This window comes from Lates calcarifer, unplaced genomic scaffold, assembly GCF_001640805.2.
Source record: "Lates calcarifer isolate ASB-BC8 unplaced genomic scaffold, TLL_Latcal_v3 _unitig_3960_quiver_1323, whole genome shotgun sequence".
NCBI lineage: Eukaryota > Metazoa > Chordata > Actinopteri > Centropomidae > Lates > Lates calcarifer.
In genome coordinates, this window is record NW_026116628.1 from 1 (window position 1) to 23,711 (window position 23,711).

General features: G+C 37.9%; 1 protein-coding gene across 3 annotated transcripts; it reads right to left on the reverse strand.

The window, feature by feature from the left end:
• Positions 1-1,958: 1,958 nt before the first annotated feature.
• Positions 1,959-19,625, reverse strand: LOC108895259 (epidermal retinol dehydrogenase 2). 3 transcript variants are annotated; one of them, XM_018693947.2, is made up of 7 exons: positions 19,459-19,625; positions 15,968-16,295; positions 14,124-14,255; positions 13,577-13,676; positions 10,694-10,838; positions 5,955-6,080; positions 1,959-2,076 (listed from the first exon to the last, which is right to left on the reverse strand). In XM_018693947.2, the coding sequence occupies exons 2-7, from the start codon at positions 16,286-16,288 to the stop codon at positions 1,974-1,976; spliced, it is 927 nt and encodes a 308-aa protein (XP_018549463.1). In that variant the 5' UTR covers positions 16,289-16,295; positions 19,459-19,625; the 3' UTR covers positions 1,959-1,973. The 3 variants fall into 3 exon arrangements, with proteins under 3 accessions (XP_018549463.1, XP_018549464.1, XP_018549462.1); XM_018693948.2 differs by having other exon boundaries at positions 19,411-19,594; XM_018693946.2 differs by lacking the exon at positions 19,459-19,625 and adding an exon at positions 19,268-19,404.
• Positions 19,626-23,711: the final 4,086 nt, after the last annotated feature.

Here is a 23,711-nt window from a genome sequence, read left to right on the forward strand (position 1 = left end):
TGACTAACATTCAATGAAAATCTGTACAAGCTCTTTCAAAACCAGAGAACGTGTCTGAGAGTCATGATAATACATCACCTGTAGCTACTCTACAGATAAATGATAACTGGCTTGACATATATTGAGAACATGTGAGCTTTACAGCCCATATCATCATTCCACTGTACACAAGCCTGTCGTAGCACAAACAAACAATAAAGCACCCCAAGCTGCTTGAGGTCACAAATCTACAAAAGTCAGTTTTCCTGTACTGTTTGTCTCTTGGTGACATTACAAACTGGTCTGGGTTTGTATCTAGTTAATAGTGAAGACTGTTTAAGGATAATTGTTGTTTTTGGGTGTAAATGGTTGATAGGGACAGAAATCCTTGGAATTGGTGCAGTATTGAACAAGAAGAATGTACCCTGCAGCTGGGGAATAGCACTTTAATGGAATCCTAAGGGGCTATTTTCCACATCAAAGTAAATCCACAAAAGTGCTTGTTTTTGCCACTGACAGGCTTGGTTTGTTGTTCTATATCTGACAACATTATGGATAGGATTACTACAGAGATAGACATTTAGAGTAAGATTGTTTTCATTTAACCAAAAAAATCAGTGTTATATCACTATCAGACTCTTTAGACAAGAACTGTAATTTTACCTCACAAAGCATGGGAGTTGCTGGTCAACAGTTACTGTGTTGTACTTTTACTTATGTGAAGGATCTGAATAAATATATTAACAATCTGAGCCTGTCAGTGGCAAAAACAAGTATTTTAGTGGATTATTTTGGTGGAAATAGCCCCATATGATGACATTGCAGGGCTGTTTTGCAGCTGCCATTCTTGCTCAATACTGCACTGATTTTATGAATTTGTGTCAAAAAAACAAAACAAAACAAAACAAAAAACTTAGGAAAATAAGGCTCAGGTTCAAAATCACAGCATTATCAGTATAGCATTTAGTATCTAAATGCACCCAACAGTCTGAGGTCAAAATGAACCTTGCTGTCAGCTCCGTTCTACAGAGCACTGTCCCCATGAATCGATAGAGAACAATAACCCTGGCAATACCATCACTTTGAAAAGGTGTCCTCAGCTGAGAGAGTGTTGCTTGCTAAAGCCACAACCATATAAAAACAGTGCTCTCCATACTTGACACAAAGTTTATACAAAGTCTGAGTACTAGAGACAAAGACCTTAAAGGATAATTCTGATTTATTACTACATTTTTTCTTATTGTTTGTCCATTTCTATCAGTCATAACATTTGGCAGTGCTTTGGCTGCCTCAATTCACTAGCAAGCTAACACTAGACTACAGATTTGTTGTGGCAGTTATGTTAAGGTAAGCAAGTTGCAGCAAACAACCTTAGTTTTGTTAATTATTTCTCCATCTTTGCTTCCATATATTACTTCTTGGGTAGTTTGGAGTTAAAATCATCTATTCAGAAATATTCAATTTTACTTGCATATTTAGAGGCTTAAATAATCTGAACAGACTATATAAACTATTGTGGATAAACTGTTGGCTTGGTTCATAACGTGACTGACTACGTTTCTTAATCTACCAGACATGGATTGTAGGGATGTTGCTGTGTTGTTGCATGTTGATGGTGGAAATAATACCTTTGCAACAACAACAAAAAAACACAATACAAAGTTGCCAGGATTTGCAGTGTCCATCCAGTATTTTTGCTTGTATTCTTTTTATTACTTGTAAATTTGACTCTCAACTTTGTCTATCTGGCATGGATATAAATAAACAAAGAAAAGAGATGTGAAGTGTATAGAGCTATGGTAGCATATAGTCTGGATACATGCCAACTTGCTGAATCACATTTCAGTCCTGACTTCCTCATCCTCACACAAGACACAAAACATTTAATCAACCATCATTGTAGACCTTGGAGCTACCGAATTGCCTTCATTTTGATAGGCAGATGTGTAGAGAAATTGTTCAAAATGTCTGCAGATTGTAACGTTGAATGTGTGTTAGTGCAATTTGCGGTGCAGACTGAGGTTAGTGTGGCAGTTTGCTTCGACTGACAATCCCAGGTAAGAGCCAAGTAAGGAGGTCACTTTCCACTGTAGAACACTGAAGAGGATGATGGAGGGACAAGATGAGGACAGGGAAGAAATATATAAAATATTCAAATCTGACTTTGCTTCTGTCATAGCTACAGGCATTGCATTTCAATTAATCATGATACAGTATCTCTTTTCAATGGACTGATGGCAGTGGATACAACTGGTACATTCCAAATTCTGTCACTGATATTGATTGCACTTGTTTTTCTAAAAATTAAAATCATATTTCTCATACAGCATCTAGAGGATGTTGGTCCCTGCCTTACCTCTCTGTCTTATATCTTTTCACTTCATGATCAACGATCAACAGCTTCTTCACAATGAGCATTACAGCCTCAGTGAGCCACTAGTATGGCTATAGATTCTAGTCTTAGATCTAGTCCTACATCTAGTCTTAAAAATGAATAAAATGAAAGTTATGAAGTCAACTACAGTTCCATGAATCCTGGATAACCACCAGAGGTGGTGCTTTATGTACTGGATCTCTGTCTCATGCATACGCAGGCTGCGTATTCTATGCTAACAATGTCACTTGTGACCCTAGATGACCTAAGAGACGTTATATCACCTGGTGTCATCAGAGAATATGTTGTGACGCCTGAGTTATCCGGGTTCCACCTCAGACATGACTAGCTCACAGACAAAGTGTTCAGTTCACTGACACGCTTGCTGGCAAGAAGAAATAGGATTTTGAGACCCATCTAAGCCCTGCCTGCGCCGGAGGGTCAAAGGGAGGCAAGCATAGAGCATCTAACACTAGCGGGTTTTAGGGCACTCTGCACCACATCATGCCTACGAACTTAGTTGTTCAAAATCACTGTAAACCACTCCCTCTGGGGGCCTTTTGCTTTAATTTATGTACTCAGGACTATGTACCCTTATGTACCCTTCAAAATAAACTCAATTCAACTGGAAGAAGAGCCTGCAGGAGACTTGTCTCTTTCAAACATACAAGTAAGTGGTTGCAAAGATTTGACAGTCAGCACCTAAAGAATTAAAAACCACGTTGAAAATCTGCAATGAAAAGATTACTGCAAATTTTCCATGCAGTTAAAGTTGATGAGTAGAGGAAGAACTTTAGCTTTAAAATAAACCAAACTGCAATTTGAAATTCAGCTTCAAACTTTGTCAGGATTGTTAACAATTAGCAGTAAGGTGATACAATATAAAATAGAAAAGCAATCTAATGAAAAGGGTTTAATAAAAACATCCAACACCTAACAAAGTTTCAAACTGACCCATGACACACCAAACATGGACCAACTACACTGGCTTAAAGAACAGTGGTAACAAACAAAAGCTCATCAACACAGATAGACATAGAGGTTGTTGTTGGAGATGGTTAATGGCAAAGAGGTACAGGCTGAAAATTACCACTTGAATCAGCACCTCTGTGACCCATCTCAATAAAAATTGTACGTCATAAACAGCAACATGCAATTCATGGGCAGGGCTGCCATTACAAGACCAATTGTAACCAAGGCCAACGCACAAAAACACATAACCTGGTGTAACAGGCACAGAACTCTGGTCAGTGGAAAATGTTTGGATGAGTCATCCTTAACTCTGTTTGCCACACTCATACTGGCTTTCATTTGGAGAGAACCAACGGATTCCTTCAACCCACCTACATATTAAACATGGTATGGACAGTGGGTCTAATTTAATCTCTGCATGGGTACAAAAGCCAAGTGATCTAAGTTGTAATGTAATGTTAACTTACAATGCACCAATATTCCAGGATGATAACGCCCATACACACCAGTAAAAACATCAAACAGTTCATGTCAGTACGAAGTGAAACACTTTCTATGGTCTAATCACTAAGGCTCTTACATAGATGCATGTCCACTGTGGTTTTGAATTAGCACCAACAGAACACAGGCATCAGTGCGAAAGTATTGTCCTGCAGTTGCTATTTATTTTAATGGCTGCTGTATTCATCAACTAACAAAGTGAACGCCATTACAACTATAGCTAAAACCACTGATAATGAGCAATCTTTTCCATTATATTTCCAGGATATAAATATCATAGCTATGAAGATGATTTACAAGCTAAATGTAAATTTAGACCACATGTTCTTTTCAGGCTGACCTCTGATCCTTCATTTGACCTAAAAACTTAGGGTCATGTCAGGAAGCAGGGGATGGGGATAAGTCTCACTGCTGAGCAAGGCTATGAAAAAAGAAAATACTAGTCTGAGGGCAGTCACATATGTTACTCAGAACCTCAAGTGCTATACTGTACATTCATCAGTTATATGAATTAAATACTTCATACTGTTTACTTAATATAACTACTATTCAACAACAGACAGAGACTAGATAGTAAACTAAAATTCATCTGAGTATAACAGTCAGTAGCACCAGAGTTAAGCTTCAATCCACAAATATGCTACACTAAAGTTGGACGCCTCCACCATCACACTACAAAGTCAATGTATTATAAACTCACTAACTCCTTTAGGTATCAACTAAAGAGCATGTTGTCTACATGTAGACATATAACAATGCAATTAATCTTTTTTTTAAAAATCCCAATAACAATGTGTGATGTCAACAGCTATGTGATGTGCAAAGAGTGAGGTGCCTCTAAAGAGAGAATACTGCAATAAGCTAATGATCAGCTAATGACATATTGTGTGGAAATGGTATTATCAATATTTACTGTATGATTCAAAGAAAACATGTGATATGTGTTAAAGGTCACCGTGTGAGAGTAGATGTTAGTGTTCACTGAATACAATGCGTACTTTGTGTAATCCATATTAAAGTGTGAAAAAGACACAGAATTTTTAAAAAATAATACAAGGAAACGTTAGGAAATAATGGTGTAAAAATAAAAGATAACTTAGTTTTTATCATGTATGCACTTTGAATGGTTCTCTGGTTTCTTTGTCAACAAATAAACTCTGCTGCCTTGGATACTGCTGTCTCCTGATAATTTTTAAACACCTGAATCTGGCTGAAGATTTCTGATTGCGTCCCAGTGGTTTGGGACCCTAAACCCAATCCACGTCAATGTGAAAGGTGAACTAAAAAAATTAGTCTTTTGCTTGCACCCAACGCTACAGAATGAATACAGGACTTAGACACAAGCACAGTTCTAAATGAATGACGATGTTGCTGCCTGTGCTGGATGTGTAAATACACAAATGTTTGCTATATCAACTTAATAAAGTGATAATCTGTCAGCATTCAGATTATTCTACTGCCTCTAAGTGGCCAAATAATTAATTAATGCAGGTTCTGTCATCTGCAACCGCTTTGTTACTTGTTTTGTTTCATACAATACTTACAATGCAGGTATTGTCCTTATGCTGGTATCTATTTTTGGTACAGTCAGTTAACAGGTAGTATTTATGACCTGTGATCCAGACAGTATACAGACAGATCTGTGATGAAATAATCTGTATTGTATGGTAGGCTATTTATGAAACTCAATATACAGTAAGTGATCACAGATCATTACCATCCAGGTATCAGTTAAGACCAAGCAAAATTATTTGGCAGTGTCTATAAACATAGCCTGTCCCACTGTTGAACTCTACTACAGATTAAATGATGGCTGTAATACACAACTGTGATGTTTTCCTGTACAAACCAAAGAAAAAAGGGATCCTATTGTTTCTGTGAGGATGTTAAAGCTTTTATAATCTAACAATGACAGTGTGGCAGAACCAAGTTTGATGTTAGTAGCATTCAGATAAGTCTACATTAATGTGGCCATGGCCTAGAATCAGTTACTAGTGAGACTTCAAAATGATTACACTATTGACTCAGGAGATATAAACTACTCAGTGACAATGAGTTCTGTATGTAGAAAGATGTGAGCAATGTCAGTGCAGATATGTGGAAGAGAACAGAAAAAGTAGACACTAACTTCTTGAGAGCAGCAATGAGGTATATGCTCTTGGGCAGCAGTAGGTAGACCTGGTCTGTGAGCACAGCATGGATGATCTTCTTGGCTACATAGTCTGGATTCAGGATTGGCAGCAGTGATGGCCACCTGATGAAAATAAGAAAAACAATTAAGATCCAACTACAGTAAACCACATACCAACAAATAGTAAGTTTCCCGTTTGCCCTGCAAGAGATGACATATATACCTCTGGCATAAATTCAAGCTAACTGACAAAATTTGATTGTCAGTTGGGTGTAAAGTAAATTTAACAAAGACTGTACACAAACCTTCGCTTTTTTTGGACAAGCTCACGGCTAGCTTGCCCAATTAATGTACATGTAATCATTTAGATCGGATCAGGGTTTTTTTTTTTAAAGCATGAGGGAGAGTTGAATGGGTGGGGGTAGGGTGGCAGGGAGAGCCTATGAAGTTAGTTATTGTAGTTTGGCTAATTGCTCAACTGTTGCAGCCGCAGTGGAGGTTATGACACTCAAGCAGGCAAAAACAACAACAACAACAACAAAAACAAAACCTTTAAAACATTTTGGACCCAATTGTTGCAATATGCATAAAAAAAAATCACACTTCTTCTTGGAGTCATAACTCTGGAATCTGTGATTTATACTCACAGAGAATATCAATATCTCCAAGGATATAAAAAAGGACAAATAAAACCAGAAATAAAGACTTATCAATGACATAGCTCAGGATGTGTGTAAATGACCTGATATTAATGAGAAGACACCCACAGTTTCCAAAGAACAGTGTTAAACTTTCAGGAAATTTACCAATGCAGGAAAAACATGTCAGGGAACTGACTCTTAGATCCAGTGGTGTCTGGTAAGGTAAAGATGCACATGCAATAATTTATCCAAGGAAGGCCACTTACGTACGCCGACGAAGGGCACAGACAACTTTTTTATGTTTTTATGACGTTTTGTGGTTATTTTAAGGACCTCAGTGTACAAATGTGAGAAGTAGGAAGTGACAGGCCAGGTGTTCAGTGTTGGCATAAAGCATGTGTCCTTTTGGCTTCAGGGGCCTGTTGGATGGATGAAGGCAGGAAGACAGAAATAAAGATGGACACAAGTCTCCAAACACTTTTAAAATCTGACCCCAGGACATCTGGGAATGTACCACAATGACCCTGCAATGGTGTGTGTTGTGTGTGTGTGTTTCTATGGATAGGTAAAAATAGAAAGACACTGCCAGTCTAATGTCTAGCAGTCTACCATCACCAAAAAGACCTCTGGCATTATTTTGTGTTCCTGTTGAATAGTTAGTGGCTTTTTCTCTTTGCTCCATTTATCCATCTGTCTGTGTGGGTTTAAAGATAGATAAAGTTTGCATTATATAGGCAAAATTCACTGGTTCCTACTGTAGACAGAAATCTGCCTATAACAAATAAATAGTTTTATATTTTAGACCGGACGTTTTAAGGCTCAGTCATTTACTACAACAGCTGGTCACCAGCTCTCTTGCCACCCAAACAGTTAACCTGAAAATAACTAGAAATTAGCCGTTACCACTGTTGGTGAATTAAAGTACTTGCTGACGTGCACAGAGCTGTGTCCATGATGCACCACCCTTTTACACCCAACTGAGCTGTCATAGACGCACGGTGACAGTTATAACTACTGTAACTGAATAAGTGAAACAGGCACGGACATCCAGTAATTTTTATTGCTCAATGACAGATTAAAAATAATAAAATAAATATGAATTAGATCAGATTATATTGTGGCCTGATACAATATGACATCAGATATCTGAATGTCCATCAGTTACATGATGCCTGAATCATATAGCTAGGCTTGTTGGAGATTTGAAGTCGGGCACAGATACAGAGTATAATAAGAGGTAATATTAATGCACAAAACCTAGAATTAGTATTATTACAATCTCCTATGAGACCAAGGGGAGGCACCCTGGCTGTCCCAGGATCAGCACCTTGAGCAGTGATTATGATGCACTCTGCAAAATAAATGATCCAACTGTAAAGTAGAAGGATGCTGTTGATAATCTTTATCACAACTGAACATTATTTAGCATCAGTGAACTTTCCAGCTCACTGTAGGTCTATGATCCAGAAGCCTGCAGGCAGATGAAGACATTGTTTGGAAAATAACACTGCTTTCAAACAATTTGAATTTCCCCTTCCACGAGTATATCTTGCATAAATTTCACAACAAGTTAGAAACAGTAAATGTTCTTTGTGGTGGCCAGGCATGTGACACATGCAGGTCTGAATGATAACTATTGGTTAATGTACGTTTACTCTGTTCCCTTTGAATGCTGCTGTTAAAGGAGAATAGCTTTGAAATTAAATTTCAAACAGCGTTGCATTCCAGTTCTAAGCAGGGTCATACATAATTATATAATTAGTTACAGAACACCTTGATATTTTTGTAACACCACCACGGGATAGCTTGTGTGTTGAGAACTGGAACTAGCTAATAGGCCACATTGTAAAATAGATTTTACAGAGCAACAGTGTCACAACTGATTTTCATCATGACATTTCTAAACCTTTTGTGATTTAACTTTTTTAGAAAACTTGCAAGAATGGAAACACATTTTTCTAATCCCTTTACGTTCCCAGGTTTTTCATAACCATATGAACCCTGAATTAAAGGCTCCAGTCTCAGTGCCTGGTCTGTGGGGTTTATGATTCTGACCAGAGGCAAGTGGAGATGTTGGGGCATTGATGAAATGTGGTCTCTGCAGTGCATGCAAGTTGAGCAAGAAGCAAAGTTTTGAACGTACTAAGGTTTACTGAGGTCTTCATGGCACCTGAACCACTGAAATCATTTTAATGTGAACAGAGGTCACAGAGTTGAGTTTGCAGCAAACAGCAGCAATGACAAAAATGAGCAAACAAGAAAACAGAGAGATTCCACACCAAATGATGATGACAAACCTTAAAGGAAAAATTAGAAATGGAGGCTCATCTCCACTAATAACCTAAAAACTAAATAAAGGCTCGGCTTTCTTGGTGTATTGTAACCCTACTGCTCTATTTCACGCTCCATAAAAATATTACATTTCATCTTTCTCTCAGTCCCACTCTTTTTATATTCTGAATCATTTCCTGGATTCATTTTCATTTCATTTTCTTCCCCCTGGAGCTCTGTGGCTTTCAGGGCTGTCATTACAAATAAGACTTTATGCGTAACTGAATTGCCAAGTTACATAAACTATAATTTTCAACCCTCCCCTTTACTCCTCTTCCCTCGTTCACCTCCTCTTCTCCTCTGCTATGGCAAGTTAGTCAATCTCACACCAGTCTGTGCACCGGCCAGGATATAAAGCCCAGAGCAAGTACTGCTTAATGACTTTCTGTATGGCCTCACCCAGACAGAAACACATACACCTCCCTCAATAAAGCCAGGACAAGAAAATCTATAGGAGAGTATTAACATTGGCCATGTGATTATTAAAGCCAATGACTGAGAACAGTGATGGAAAATTTCTACATAAAGAAAGAAAAAAAGAGCAGAGAACATTATTTGAAAAGAGATGGAGATAACTTGTGTGAATGGTCCATTTAAGCCAAGCCAAGCTAAGCTGAGGTGATAATAGCCAATCATTTGAAGCCACCAGAGTGATCCAAAGAGAGCACTATTGACTGTGATCAAAGAAGCATCATCATTATAGTTTATGGCGTCATTTGAAATGTGATTAGTACTGATGACTGAAAAACTGGTGACCTCATAGCTGCAGCTCTCCTAAGAAATAATGTTAGGGATGTCATTGTGGGTGCCAATACACCTAACCACAACTGTCAGTGCCAAAAGCTTCAACTAAGGAGAGAGCAGACATCCAGTTTAATTAGCACTAGTACCAGAAAAGGCAGCACACTAATCTGTCTGCTCCTGCTGCTTGTGTTTCTTGACAAGACATCAAAACATGATTTGTGCAGACAGCTGGCTAGTTAACATTAACTACTGAGCAGATCATGAAGCAGGTTAAGGGGGTTACCTCGCAAAGTTGAGCTCACTTTTAGTCTGATTAAATCAACATGGTAACCTATGCTGTGCAGGAAAACTGTTTTTAGTGACAGGTAAGACAAAGAAATTGGCATAAACAGCAGAACCAGTGCTTTCCATGATTATGTCTGAGGCAGAACATTGCTTTGCTTGTTATCATTATTATTATTATTGCAAAATACATAACTCTACATTTTAAAAACTGCCTCTGAAAATCACCAGGATTAGAGGTGACCACTGTGATAAATGTTTGCCCTCTGTAGCCTCTATTGCATAGACATTACTGGACAAAAATCATTACTGCTGTCAGTAAGTTCATAGTAATTTATAAATGAAACATATCAGATAGACTTTATCGGGCATTAATGTGTTTTATCCATTTCTTTTGCATCTGTAATTTTCCTCTGTGGCACAAACAATGTTCTGCTAACTCTAATTCATAACATATATTTTAAAAAAAATCATTTTTTTAACATGAAACAGAAGGACATGAATGTAAAATATATATTTTCTATAAACTAGATTACAGATAATTTTGAGATGGTAATCCCAACACATTATCTAGCTTTACACTTAACCATACTTCTATTTTTATAATTGCTTTTTAATCTATTTTACTATTGACTTTTTGCCATTGCAAATAACCTAATTTTGCCACAATGGGAACTTTATTATATTGTAAATATTCTGCAGTTGAGCTTGTTGATGAAATCATGAAAAGAGACCTACTTGGTTTGACATCCATCGAACATTCCAGTGTTGATGAAGTACGGACACACAATGGTGGTCTTGATGCCATCTTTTCCAGTTGCCAGTAGCTCCAGACCAACTGACTCTGCAAAACCTACTGCTCCAAACTTACTAGCACAGTAGTCTGCAGGGAGAAGGGTCAGAGATACAGGAAAAAGCAAGTGAAAAGGATAATCAATCGTAAGGAGTCACAGAGGTCAGTTAATGCTCTTGTTTGTTGTTTTACCTCAAGTATCGTTCAGAAAGGACACATTCCAAAAGGATAGTAAATTACTAATTACTTTGCATATTTGCTGCCAACCGTCATTTTACCCTTGAGTTTCAATCATTCAGATTCAGATTTAATAATCTTACCCATTAAGATAGACACCTGATTCCTTTTAATTACAGATGATTAAAAAGCCATATGTAAAGTTCCGCCCCAAAGAACAGACAGTGTGCATTTTGTTTTGCTTATTTAAACTGAAGACAGGCTGACATGGAATTGGAGTTGCAGGGTCAAAATTTCAATGTGCACCAGTCTACATGTTAACTGCACCTGTTTTAACAGGTCTGCATATAAAGACACCCACCCTACTTTAAAGCAGAATCACAAACTAGATCAGGGCCTGAAGAGTGGACAGAGGGCCAAAACAGAAATGATTTGAATATGGATGTGATCAAAGACAAAGATACAACTATATCAGATGCTGTTTCAATCAGTCAAAAGGAAGAACTCTGTATGGCTGTTTGTATTTCAGTCAACTATGAGGTTTTGTTAGGTGTACTTCCACTGGGAAACACTGCATCTGCCCAGTTTTTTGTTTTTTGTTGGAAGAGAACTCAAAGTCACCTCCCTTCCACATGCACCACATGCATAGCTATCAAGTAACATGTTTGCTGATCACAGTACAGCGATTATTTACAATAATGATTTTGTGCCATGGCCACATCTGTTACATAATCTAACCCAAGCAGGCAGGTGATAAAGGCCCATAAATCTTCCTGACAAATACAGGTGAGAGGGCAACTCAGTCTTTAAGTGTAATATTCTCTGGTGCAGTCCATCACACAGTGGTCAGCTTATGCCTAAGGAGAGCAAGGTTTTCTCAAGACAAAGTTCAATTAAATACCAGTCACTGAACAGAAAGTTCCAATTAAAAAACAAGACAAGAAATGACATTTACTACAAAACTACAGGTCCAAAAATCATTCCATGTCTCCACTTCTAGATTACTGAAAGTGTTAGACTGAAAAAAAGGTTGGGTGAAGATTTTTTTGTACCATCAATTTTTAAGAATAAACTGTGGCAATCTCACATTGGTAAGCCAATTACCCTTTATAAGATCTGAGGTCTATTGAAAAACTCATCAAAGAAGGCAATCAAAACTGGTTTCCAATGTTCTACTTACTGTGATATACATAGAACTACTGCTTCTGAACAGAAAAGGTTCTTTATGAGTTAATCTTAAAAATACTTTTTGTAACTAATTGAACTCTTTACAAATGCCATTTTGAAGTTACCTTCAATACAACAAAACAATCTCAAAAATACTAAGTGCTAAAACAAAAAAAAAAATTATTCAAAATGACGTGCAAATTTAGCAGGTTTATTGCACAAGGAACAAGGAGTTTTTACTCATATTGCACTTGAACTGGGGTACTCTGAATCTCTGGTCTGAAGGAAGAGTTTCAAACTCACAGTGACAGGGGTGTTCTTTGCTGTCTAGTTGAGAACTATCCTTGCAGAGGACCTGCTGGTCACCTTGCTAGCCACTTTCTCATATGGCTCTGTAGCTATATTTTGGGGGCGGTGCATGTCAGGCCACAACGTAGGGTACGTGGCTATGCAGTACCTACAACACACCTATGGCATGATAAAAATGCTTAAGTTCAAAAGCAGTTTTGAATCATAACAGCAGGATTTTACAGACCGGGTTTATGTCACTAATTTAGAGACAAAACAGCTCTGTTTGTTAATCTAAATCAGCTCTGCTTGAATCACTTGCTGACAGTTCTGTCAGTATGAATATTTCATTGAGGCTGTTGCCTGCTGTTTGTTTACTTTGTGCTGCTTAGAGTTTGAGTCACTCACAACACTGAGTCAGAAAACAGTTCTACTGGTTGAAAAGACCACAATGAAGTGTTTGTGCACCCAGAGCACAATGGATTACAATAAATATTGGATTGGAAATTGATCAGATTTACACAACCTTTAACCAGTCAGTTAAAAAAATGTTGTGACTGGCCCTGGCAGGAATCACACAGAAGAGTCAAGGACATCCCTATCTCAGTCCTTATCAGTCCCCTAACACTTAAGTTATGACTGTCTTTACAGTGCCTTCAGAAAGTATTCAGAGTCCTTCACTTTTGCACATTTGTGTTGTAGATCTATTTGTACATAGATAAAATTACCACTTATGCCCATCAATCTACATGTCATGATAAAGTGTAAACGTTTCAATAAAGACATGAAAGATAAAAAAAAAAAAATGTGTTATTATGTTAGGCACATTATATTTGTCAATACCCTTGACTTGAGATGAAGATCTGATCACATTTTATGACAAATTCATGCAGAAAACTATTAAATTCCCAAAAGTTCACATACTTTTTCTTGCCACTGTACATAACACGCTACTGGAGGGTTAAGACAAAACAAAATAGAATAGGCTAACATGAGCACAACGTCAAACTGAATGAATGAGGTGACATTAAACCATATGATTACAAAATTTCACCAGAATTATATAATTTTTTCTTCTGATAAAATCTTATGATCACCAGATGATTTTCAAAGATGCTGTAATCATGTAAAAATTGTACATCTAGGTGCTTCATGGAATGACATGCATTATGTGATTAAGAGGAGAAAACACACACCTGCCAATCCATTAACTCCTATGAGTCCAGCAGAGCTGGCAATGCTGACAAGATGGCCGTGATTGTTGGCAATCATAGCAGGAAGGAAGGCCTTGTAGGTCTGAGCAGAGAGAGACAGAAAACAAATGAATCAAAAAACAATATATGGAAACCTTAAGAGGCAGGGATTCAATTCTAGACTTCCAGGGATAACAGACAACCATATTCTGAGTACAGCATTTAAATTTACTGTTGTTATAATGATTATTCTGACCAAAAAAAAAAAAAACTGAATAAAGTTAATCAGCATTCAAGTGCCATTTAGTCCACACTCATCTTGACTTGATATTCACTTAATATATCCATTAATCAATTAAAAGAATAACTAGAAAATCTATAATTATTCTGGTGGAGCACAAAAACTGAATGGAGATGCTAACTGGGAAGTTGTTAAATTTAACACTACAACAGTTTTTTCAGACAAAGTCTCCATAAGAAACTGCTCAGACAACACAGTAACAAAAGTGACAACAAAGTTAAGCTGACAAGATCGCTGTGACTTACTGACCCAGAAGTGAGCCATAGTGTTGACCTCCATTGTCTTCTCAATCAGGGAATCAGGCGCATCCATGAACTTCTTTCCTGTCACGATCCCAGCATTGTTCACCAGGATGCTGACATCACCCACCTCTCGCTTTACCTGCATGGAGCACAGGAAAATGTCAGTCATGTATGATACAACTTTGTAAAGATATTCCCAAGGGCAAACAGAGTTCTTGAGAGACTGCTTTAAATCTTTAGACCGTTTACAGGTGTTGTTGATAAGCCTCTTGATTCAAATAGTGAAGATCTTGGTTCAAAAGTATTACAATGATCAGCTTATTACTGATATGATATGAAGGAAGCAGCAGACATAGACACTGGCTGCTGAGAGCACCAGACCAAACAGATAAGTGAAATTGTGGCCTGTCATAGAGTTACTGACACATTAATTAATTCATTAATTAACATTAATTTGCAGCTTATCTGACCGGCCTTGGTGTTTGTCATTCTAATGAGTGAAAGTGACATAAGTACCTGTTAAAATGAGAATCTTCTCATGTGGTATGAACTTGATGTGAGACTCCTGATAGATTTGTCTCTGACTTCTACAAATTAGCATTTCTCTTTATCCCAAAGCAGTTGTCAGTTACTGCTCCAGGACATAAAAAACACATTGCCTTGATGTCAAGGCACAGGTTAGCTGAGCACAGGCATCTGTTCTTATTTATCGGACTTTAGCAGATGAAACTGTAGATATTATGTACTACAAGATTATCTGCAAGTCCTGCTACACCCAGTCTATCTTTAATGACTGACTGATTGTAACTTTTTTAATAAACAACTTCACATTTTGCACAGATAAGATACTGCTGTTTTAAGCTCCCAACAAACACACATATGCTTATAATGGCCCAGCCACAGCATTGGGCTCTGTATGTTTCTGGGCAGTTGACCTTAAAGTAGTTCAGATCCTGCTCTCTTTGTTCACTTGGGTCTAGCTGTTACAGCACCTGCCCACATTTCGTGTATTAAGCCAACAAAATGTCTGTTTACTCAACAGTCATCCCACCCCTGCCTCGAGGGATATATATACACACATACACACACACACACACACACACACACACACACGCACGCGCGCGCTTGAGCTGACTTTTGAAGGAAATAGTGTGAAGTTGATACAGATACAATCTTCACTCTTTGAACTGTGTTCTTGATTCTATGTCATGTCACAGGTTGTTACTTGTGTGAACTATTTATAACTATACTATAATTGTCCAAAAAATAAAATAGCAGAATGTCATCTGATATGGACCTACTCTGAGTAGAGGTATGTGGGGTTACTTTGTAGCAACCTATAGTCATGTGCATGTGATTTAATGAGGGTAAACAGCTGCCTGTAATGACATTGTGCCCTGGTTTGGCACTTCTCAAATCAAAGGCTGCAGATTTGCAAACACGCGTCCTGCTGCCTTCAGATGGCTGCAGGGATTTAATGAACTAATGAAAGGAGAAGCTGTTCACATACAGTATGAGGCAGGTGTGGACAACAGATACAGTAAGAATCACTCATACTGATTTATAGACCAATACACACAGACTGATTTACTGACGTTAACTGCCTCTCTTCCCCCTGAAACTGCTCGTTTAAACACTGTCTGTTCATCTTACTATTCTTGTTTCTTGCTGTTGTCGCATTCCAACATTACTTTAATGGGTACAGTGTTGCTCTAACTGATGGAAATGATGGCTAAACCGTTTTTATCAGCTGGCATAATCCAACAACAATGCATTAAAATAAGGCCAGCAGGGTGCAGCTAGCTGAGTACAGCAAGCCAAGCATGGTATGGTATGGCATGGTAACCTTACCTGGTCAGCCACTCTGTACACCTCATTCTTGTCACTGCAGTCACACAGATAGTAGTGGACTCTGCTGGCTCCACTCTGTTTAGCCAGTTGAGCGGTTTCCTTCATGCCCTCCTGGTTAATATCCCACAACACCAGCACAGTGCCAAGAGCTGCAAACTCCTGGGCCATGAGGCGACCAATCCCGCTACCTGCCCCTGTGATCAGCACCACTTCACCAGCTACGTTCTTCTTCCTCCTGGGTACAAAGAGGTGGATGAAAGACTCCACATTGTACCAGATGGACAACAGGAGGACTTGGATTGTTTCCAGGAAGAAATTCATAATGGATCTAGGAAGGAATAGAAAAAAAGAAAGAGGATACATTAGAGAGTGGAGTGAACTTAAGTAACAGGTTTAAACATGCAAATGTTAATGTTTACTTTTTCTACCCTCAGTCAATTGTGTTATCGATCAGTTCTCAAATTTTCCAGGTTTTTTTTCTGACAGTGTTGTATAGCAGTCTAAACCACCTCCACTGACAACATAAACATGTGTGTCAGTTGATTCTACTGATCTGAGGTGGGCAAGTATTTTGTATTATATATGTCTGTGCTAAAATTAGCTTTTAGCAACATCTGAATCTAAATATGATCACAGCTGCAGGGCTGTTATCAAAACCTGGGCACACATTATGTATTTGTATTGACTGTACATTGTGTTGTATCATACTACACATTTGTGTGCGGTCACACTGACCATAAACACAAACCTCTGGTCAGTTTTGTCCAGTGACAATTCCAGTAAAGTTTATTCAAACAAGATGACTGCATCCTTAACAATGCTGAAGGGTAAGGGTCTGTCCCAATACCCACATTGGCTCATGGCATTCATGAGCGCACAAATAGTGGGCAAGTGTGTGTGGAAAAAAAGCCAACACACAGTACCACTTAACTCACACTTAATGCACAGTTCTCCTAACACTGCTTCAAAGTGGTATTCAGAGCTAAGTGTATCCCATAATTCACCACAGTGTATGGCTGCACTTCAGTCCAGCTGATGGTGGTAGTGTGCCTATAAGCTGATTTTAGGACTGATAATAAATCAACAGAAAAAAAGAAACTGAAATTAATGACATGTTGGACTTTGAAGCATGAATATTATTATTCCTGTCCAAACACACAGTAATGGCAGAACCTCCACAGATGGTTATCATGTTATATTAACAATCTGCTCTTCTTGCTACTGATAAGAAAAATATTGCACATCCGACACTGTCAAGATAAATATTAATTACAATATCCCTTTTTGAGAGGATTTTAAGAAATATGATCCAGTCTTGGAAATTTTAATCAGATAACTCTATTTAATGTTTTTATTAATTGTATTACTTGTCTGAGCTCTTTATTTATTAAGCTCATTTCCAGCTCTATATCTTTATTCTGGGACGGCACAAGAGTAGCTTTGAATGATTCAAAGTTCTAAAAAGGTCCTTACTTATCTCATACTACCGATTATGTAAACTCTTGGCAGTTGTTTTGGCCTAACTAGATGTGGCTCCTACTTAAATTGTATGAAGTGAGAGCCATAATGTCACTTTCCATAGTCACCAGGACATAAAAACTGCATAGATTCACCAGTCAAATCTGATCAAATCTGATTAAAAAGTGACCTTTGGTAACAAAATAGGGTTTAAAAGGCTTTTTTCCACACAGGTTATACGTCCACAACATGTGTGCAAGGTTTCATGACACCAACCTCTTCTACAGCTCAATCCAGAGTGCCGTGATGTGACACCATCAGCTCATCCCACTAGGCACTTCAACAAATGCCAGAGTTTATATCTGATGTTTAAAACAGTTGATATATCACACAAGTTTTCCATGTCTTCCATGCTTATATGAAGTCCATCTGCACCTGCTACCACCATCAGCTGAAACTATTGTAAAACGCATGATATAATTCTCAGTTCAGCAGATGATCAGCTGTTTCAAGAAAGGGAGAGGGCATGTGTCATACAACAGCCATCTTTGGAGTTATGGAGTGTGCTATTCAGGATTCTCTAAATGGTTTATCTCCTCCCTTACAGCATCTCTGCTTGTGAGCACCACCTTGTCCTCTTACTGGTGGAGGTTCTGAGAGCAAACTGTACAACTAAGTAACATAACTGATTTTGAATGACAACTTCTACACCTGTATATGTTCAATCCTGGACTGGAAATACATCAAACCTGTAGAAATTTGACTTAAGGCAACGGACCCTGTGAAGTCACAAAGGCTGCATTACTCTGTGCATTTCTATTGTGAACTAAGAGTAATTGTAAAAAATTAATAATATGGATCTGTAGAGGGCTGTCTGTTCTGTGGTGAAATTCTGTTTTAGCTCACAGCAGTCTCACTCCTACAGTTTTAGCACAATACATAAAATACTACTCTAATAATATCAATACAAACTCTCTACAGTTTATAACATATGTTTTGACAGCAACCGTGGGATATCAGCCGGTGGAGCTGCTCAAACTGCTGACCTTAGCAGCTTCATATAATCAGTCAAAGGTGGTAAGACCACACCTACACAGTCCTGATGAAGCAGATTAACTGAATTTTTGACTGTTAAACCTCATTCAAATGAACCTAGTTGTTTGGCTGGTTGTCTACTTACTCAACTGGTCATGAGACAAAATACATTTTTAAAGTTTGTGCTGGATAGATAACTTACACAATGAATTAATTGTCAAAATGAATTCATTAATTATCAATGTTCCAAAATTGGTTTTCCATTAATTAAGTAATCTATTAATAATCTATTTGTAATCTATTTGCATAGTTTTCTACAAGCATCTAATACATTAAGACTTAATTGGAGGTATTTTAAAAATGCTCATTATAATTTTACTTTTAAGAATTAAAACTCAAATCAAATTTAATCTTTTTAAGATTTTCATACCTTAGTGGGCATGGAGAGTTAAAATCAATAACGATGTGGAAACACAATTCTTTCGTCCACAAAAAATAATCGAAAAATACACTTGAGTGGTGTAAAGTAAATGGTAATGTGCTAAAACATGTGGAAAAACGGAGTTTTATAGGTAAAAAAACGCACTGTAGTGTTTCTTGTATTGGAGGATTAACTCAAGAAACTCCTCTTGAAGTTTGACTCGCATCCTAAGCTACCACATGCCGCCAGTACGTTTAACAGTTATCACTGCGTGATACAAAAGACAAACAACTACCTTTTGAAAGAAAGTGAAATATAACTAACAGATATCTAACGGACTTAGCTTGATAATGCGTCGGTTTAATCGAAATGACCCTTTAACTTACCACGATGTGAGTCCTGTCGACCTACCGAGTATGTTTAACAGTCTGTCCCTAGTGGCACCCGAGACCTTTGCTCTCCACATAGGCTAACGTTACGACACACAGGCTCTGCTCTAATCAGACGTGTGTTATCTTATCGAACTTACAAGCAGCACAGCGTGTATGTTTACAGCTCCCCGAGCCGGTGAACGTACCGTGGTGTGGATACCACCTTGTTTCACGGGCTGTGCTCGGTCTGTTGTCCCGGCTGAAGCTCGGTGGTTTCTGTAGCCTGCGGGAGAAAAAACAGTGAGAAAAGCGGTACTCAACAGGGAGACGCTAGATGTCTCACGTGACATAAAGTCAACCAATTCATTATCCTATGCCGCGCGAGGCGTTGTGGGAGTTGAAGTGTGTGCTGTTGCTTGTTTTCATTTTATAAATTCAAAGTAAATTTAATGTACAACGAACACTGTAACTAACTGAATAAATCAAACACGCATACTACATGGCAGTGTAAATCATTCACATTAATGTAATATGCGTTCAAGACCTCTTACAACATTAAAAGGCATAATAATTACAAATATGATAAAAATGATTTAATTAGAATCCCATCATAAGCCATAATGGATTGATGGCAGGAAATACTGCCATTACTGCTTTTGTCACTCTAGTAATAGTGAAAAGTGTAATTCATTCTGTGATGTTGTTCAGTCATGCAGGTGAATCTTTTTCAGCTCTTTTGGAGCACTCTGGTCAAACACTCATATCCCCTAACTTTGAGGGAGAACAGAAGTTATCTTTGAAGTCAAGAGCAACCTTTTAAAAACACACTCATACTGTAAGTACAGGGCTTCTGTGGAATGGATACTTGCCTTGGTTGTATTGTATGAATATATATATTTACATATGGTTTGGACTTTTTTCAATCACCATATCAATATTTAATCTGGATATTTTTAAAGTATGGACCCTAGGAAGATCAGCCACTACTGGCAAAACCTATTGGGCCAAAAAAAACTGAATAACAACAATAAACAAATGTTGATGGAAGAGAAAAGGTAAAACTGTGTTTTGACGGCACAGACGGTGCACACTCATTTGTATCCCTACAACTTTGAATAATTTGCTGAATAATTTAAAGCTTACCTCATTTTTATCCTTAGGGCTATTTAGATTTTTAATCTGATCCTGTTCTTGTTTTATTTGAGTTATTTGCTTATAGTGTATTGGTTTCTTTATTCTTTAGGTTTTACTATCTTACTAATTTGATGTTTTTATTGTTTTTTCTTTTTATCGCCATTTATCTAGGTTTTTTTCTGTGGTACTCATATTTTATAAATGAGGCCTCTACCTCAATGTAGTTCAGCATTAAAATAAAGATTGAATTTAATGCATGAATAAAAAAAAATATATAACTTGATGAATTAGAATTCACTTTTCACTAGGGTTTGGTTTTCTGTTTACGGGGTGGACAAAAGTCACTGTGTTTAACATTTTATTATGGATCCAAAAATATACAATGTCACAGAATATCAGTAGCTGTTAGTATCATGTACATTAAATCTACTTTTATAGCTGCATGTGTTTGTGAAACTTGGTGAACTTTCAAATCTGTCCATTTTACAACATTGTCTTAATAAGATTAGTGCCTGGATGTCTCATGTCCTGCTGTTTAATCATGACAAAACTGAAGTCCTGGTTATTTGCTGCACAGAAACCTCAGTCATTTTTGATTCCCTGTTAAACTGTCAGTAACATCTTAGGTCAGTTACTCAGTCCTGCTATTTTCATTACAAAGCATTACCCAACTGTGTCCCAGCTCGAACAAATCACTCACTGCTTTATCTCTTCCTGTCTTGACTATTGTCATGAGTTGTATAGTACAGAAACTTCTGTTTCTGTACTAATACAGAAACAGAAGTTTCTGTATTAGTCGTGATGTTACAGCACTTCTGCAATTAGTCATGTGTTTGTCAGCACATTTACTGACAAACATGCTCTCATATCACACTGTGCTGGCATCATTACACTGGATTCATATGAAATTAGAATTGATTGATTGATTAAAATCTCTCTATAACCTTTAAGGCACTACACAGTTTAGCTCCATCATACATCAGTGAGCTGCGGATCCCTTACATGTTCACTAGACCTCCCAGGTCATCAGAACATGGACTCCTGGTTGTTCCCCGCACACAGTTTAAGTCTCGAGGAGACCAAACTCTTGCTGTCCAGGCTCAGGTCAGATCAGCTGAGTCTCTGTTGAGTGTTTTGAATTTAAAGCAAGTGCTTTTTCAGTTTTTGTGTTTGTGAAGCACTTTGTAGCTCAGATTTTTAAAGTGCTATTTAAATAAAGTTCTACTTAGCTGGACTGGTCAAGTGGCTAAGTAGGTAACACTGGAAAAGTTAGTTTGGTGATGAAGCAACATTTCAGTTTGAGAATAAATCAGCTGCGGCTCCATCATCACCATCCTCTCATCTTACTGAAGATGTCAGACAAACTCAGATCAGAAAGTGGCTCCTCTAAAGTAATTTCAAATATTTACAGCTCTAAAAGGAGAACTGTAACTTTGTAACATTAAGTTGTCTGTTTTATTATATATCACCAGCATGCACATTGATTAGCTAGCAAACCATTATTCAAAGTTGAAATTAACCCCCCCCCCCCAACACACACACACACACACGCACACATATACAACTCACAGAGCAAGAAAAGAAAAAAAAAACTTTGAATCACAAGAAGAATGACTTCTTGCATGGTTATAATTAGATCAATTTACCTTAACCTTAACTATGCTTTGATTGAACAGTTAATATAAAGTTATATTGGTGGTGGTGGCTGGTATCATCTGTTCAAATCCAAACTTGATGACAAGATAGGAATTTATATTCATTTTTAATGATGATAATTAATCTCCAGCTCAACCTCCAGATGTTATGAAGAGAGAGCTGGCTGTCTGATTTATATGATACGTTGAGATCTTATTAAAAGATGTCAGATGACAAGGTATGTGTGTTTGAGTGGAACAGAGAGAGTATGAGTTAATTTATTTTTACATTTTTTGTTTATGCTGTTTTATTATTATTATTTGTCATCATGACTCAAATTGCTGTGAGCTGGAATGAGCTAGAAACAAGAACTAGAAATTATGTGCAAATGCAATCAGCCAGATGGTGGTGCTGCAAATACCTCCTGATATCTACTTTTTGGATTTTGACTGTATCAACACCAAATTTCTTATACAGTACTGTGGGATTGAGCAACACAATTCTACTATAAATGCACAAGATCAGTCTAAAACATGGGTGCCATCAATTTAAAAAACAATGCCAAAGGTGGGGCTTAGCAGCAAATCAACTTTAACTCATCAACAATTTGTCCAGTCATAATAAATCTTTGTAAATATTTTCAGTCTGTGTTTAGGAAGAGGCCTACGAATGCATTTTGAGTGTGACCCACAAGGGGCACCACAAATATGTACCTGGTGGACTGAATTTGACCAATTTTGGCCCACAAATATAGTATATAGTCTATTCTGTTTCTCTTTTTTGTTTCTTAGCTCCTGGTTGCTATTGTTAGTTCTTGTAAATACAAGTCAAAAGTTGCATTGCTGTTTGTCTCACATGTCCTGCTAGAAAAACATGTAGCTTCACACCACAAAAGACAACCAATTTTAAACATCATGTGTGGAAACCGGGGGGGGGGGGGGGGACTTTAATTGAGGAGAGGCTTCTATCTGGCTACTCTGCCATTAAGCCCAGATCAGTGGGCTGTTGCAGTGATGGTTGTCCTTCTCTAAGTTTCTCCCATCCCCACACAGGATCTCTGAAAATCTGGACTCTTGCTGAGGCAGCAGATGGTAGGGTCAGGGTGGTCCTGCCTTGTATCTACAGTCCAGGCTGCTGGTGGTGGTGTACTGGTGTGAGGAATGATTTCTAGACTCACTTTGGGCCCTTAATACCAATCAGCTATGGTTTGAATGTCACAGTCTCTCTGAGTATTGTTGCTGACCATGTTCATCCCTTCATGGCCACAGTTCACCATCTGCTAACGGCTGCTTCCAGCAGGATAATGCTCCATGTCACAAAGCTAAAGTCTCAAACTGGGTTTATTAACATGACAGTGAGTTCAGTGAACTTCAGTGACCTCCTCAGTCACCAGATCTGAGTCCAGTAGAACACCTTTGGGATGTGGTAGAACAGGAGATTGGCAGCTGACAAATCAGCAGAAATAATATGATGCAGTCATGTCAACATGGAGCAGAATCTCAGAGGAATATTTCCAACATCTGGTGGAATCAGGTCATGAAGAACCGAGGTTGTTTTGAGAGCAAAGGGGGGGGGTCCTACACAGTATTAGTTTGGTGTGTGTTGCTGTACTGCTGATTTTTGACCTTGTATGTGTGTCTTCGTTGTTTTTATTGTTTTATTGCTGCAGCTCAGTGCAAAATGATAAAAC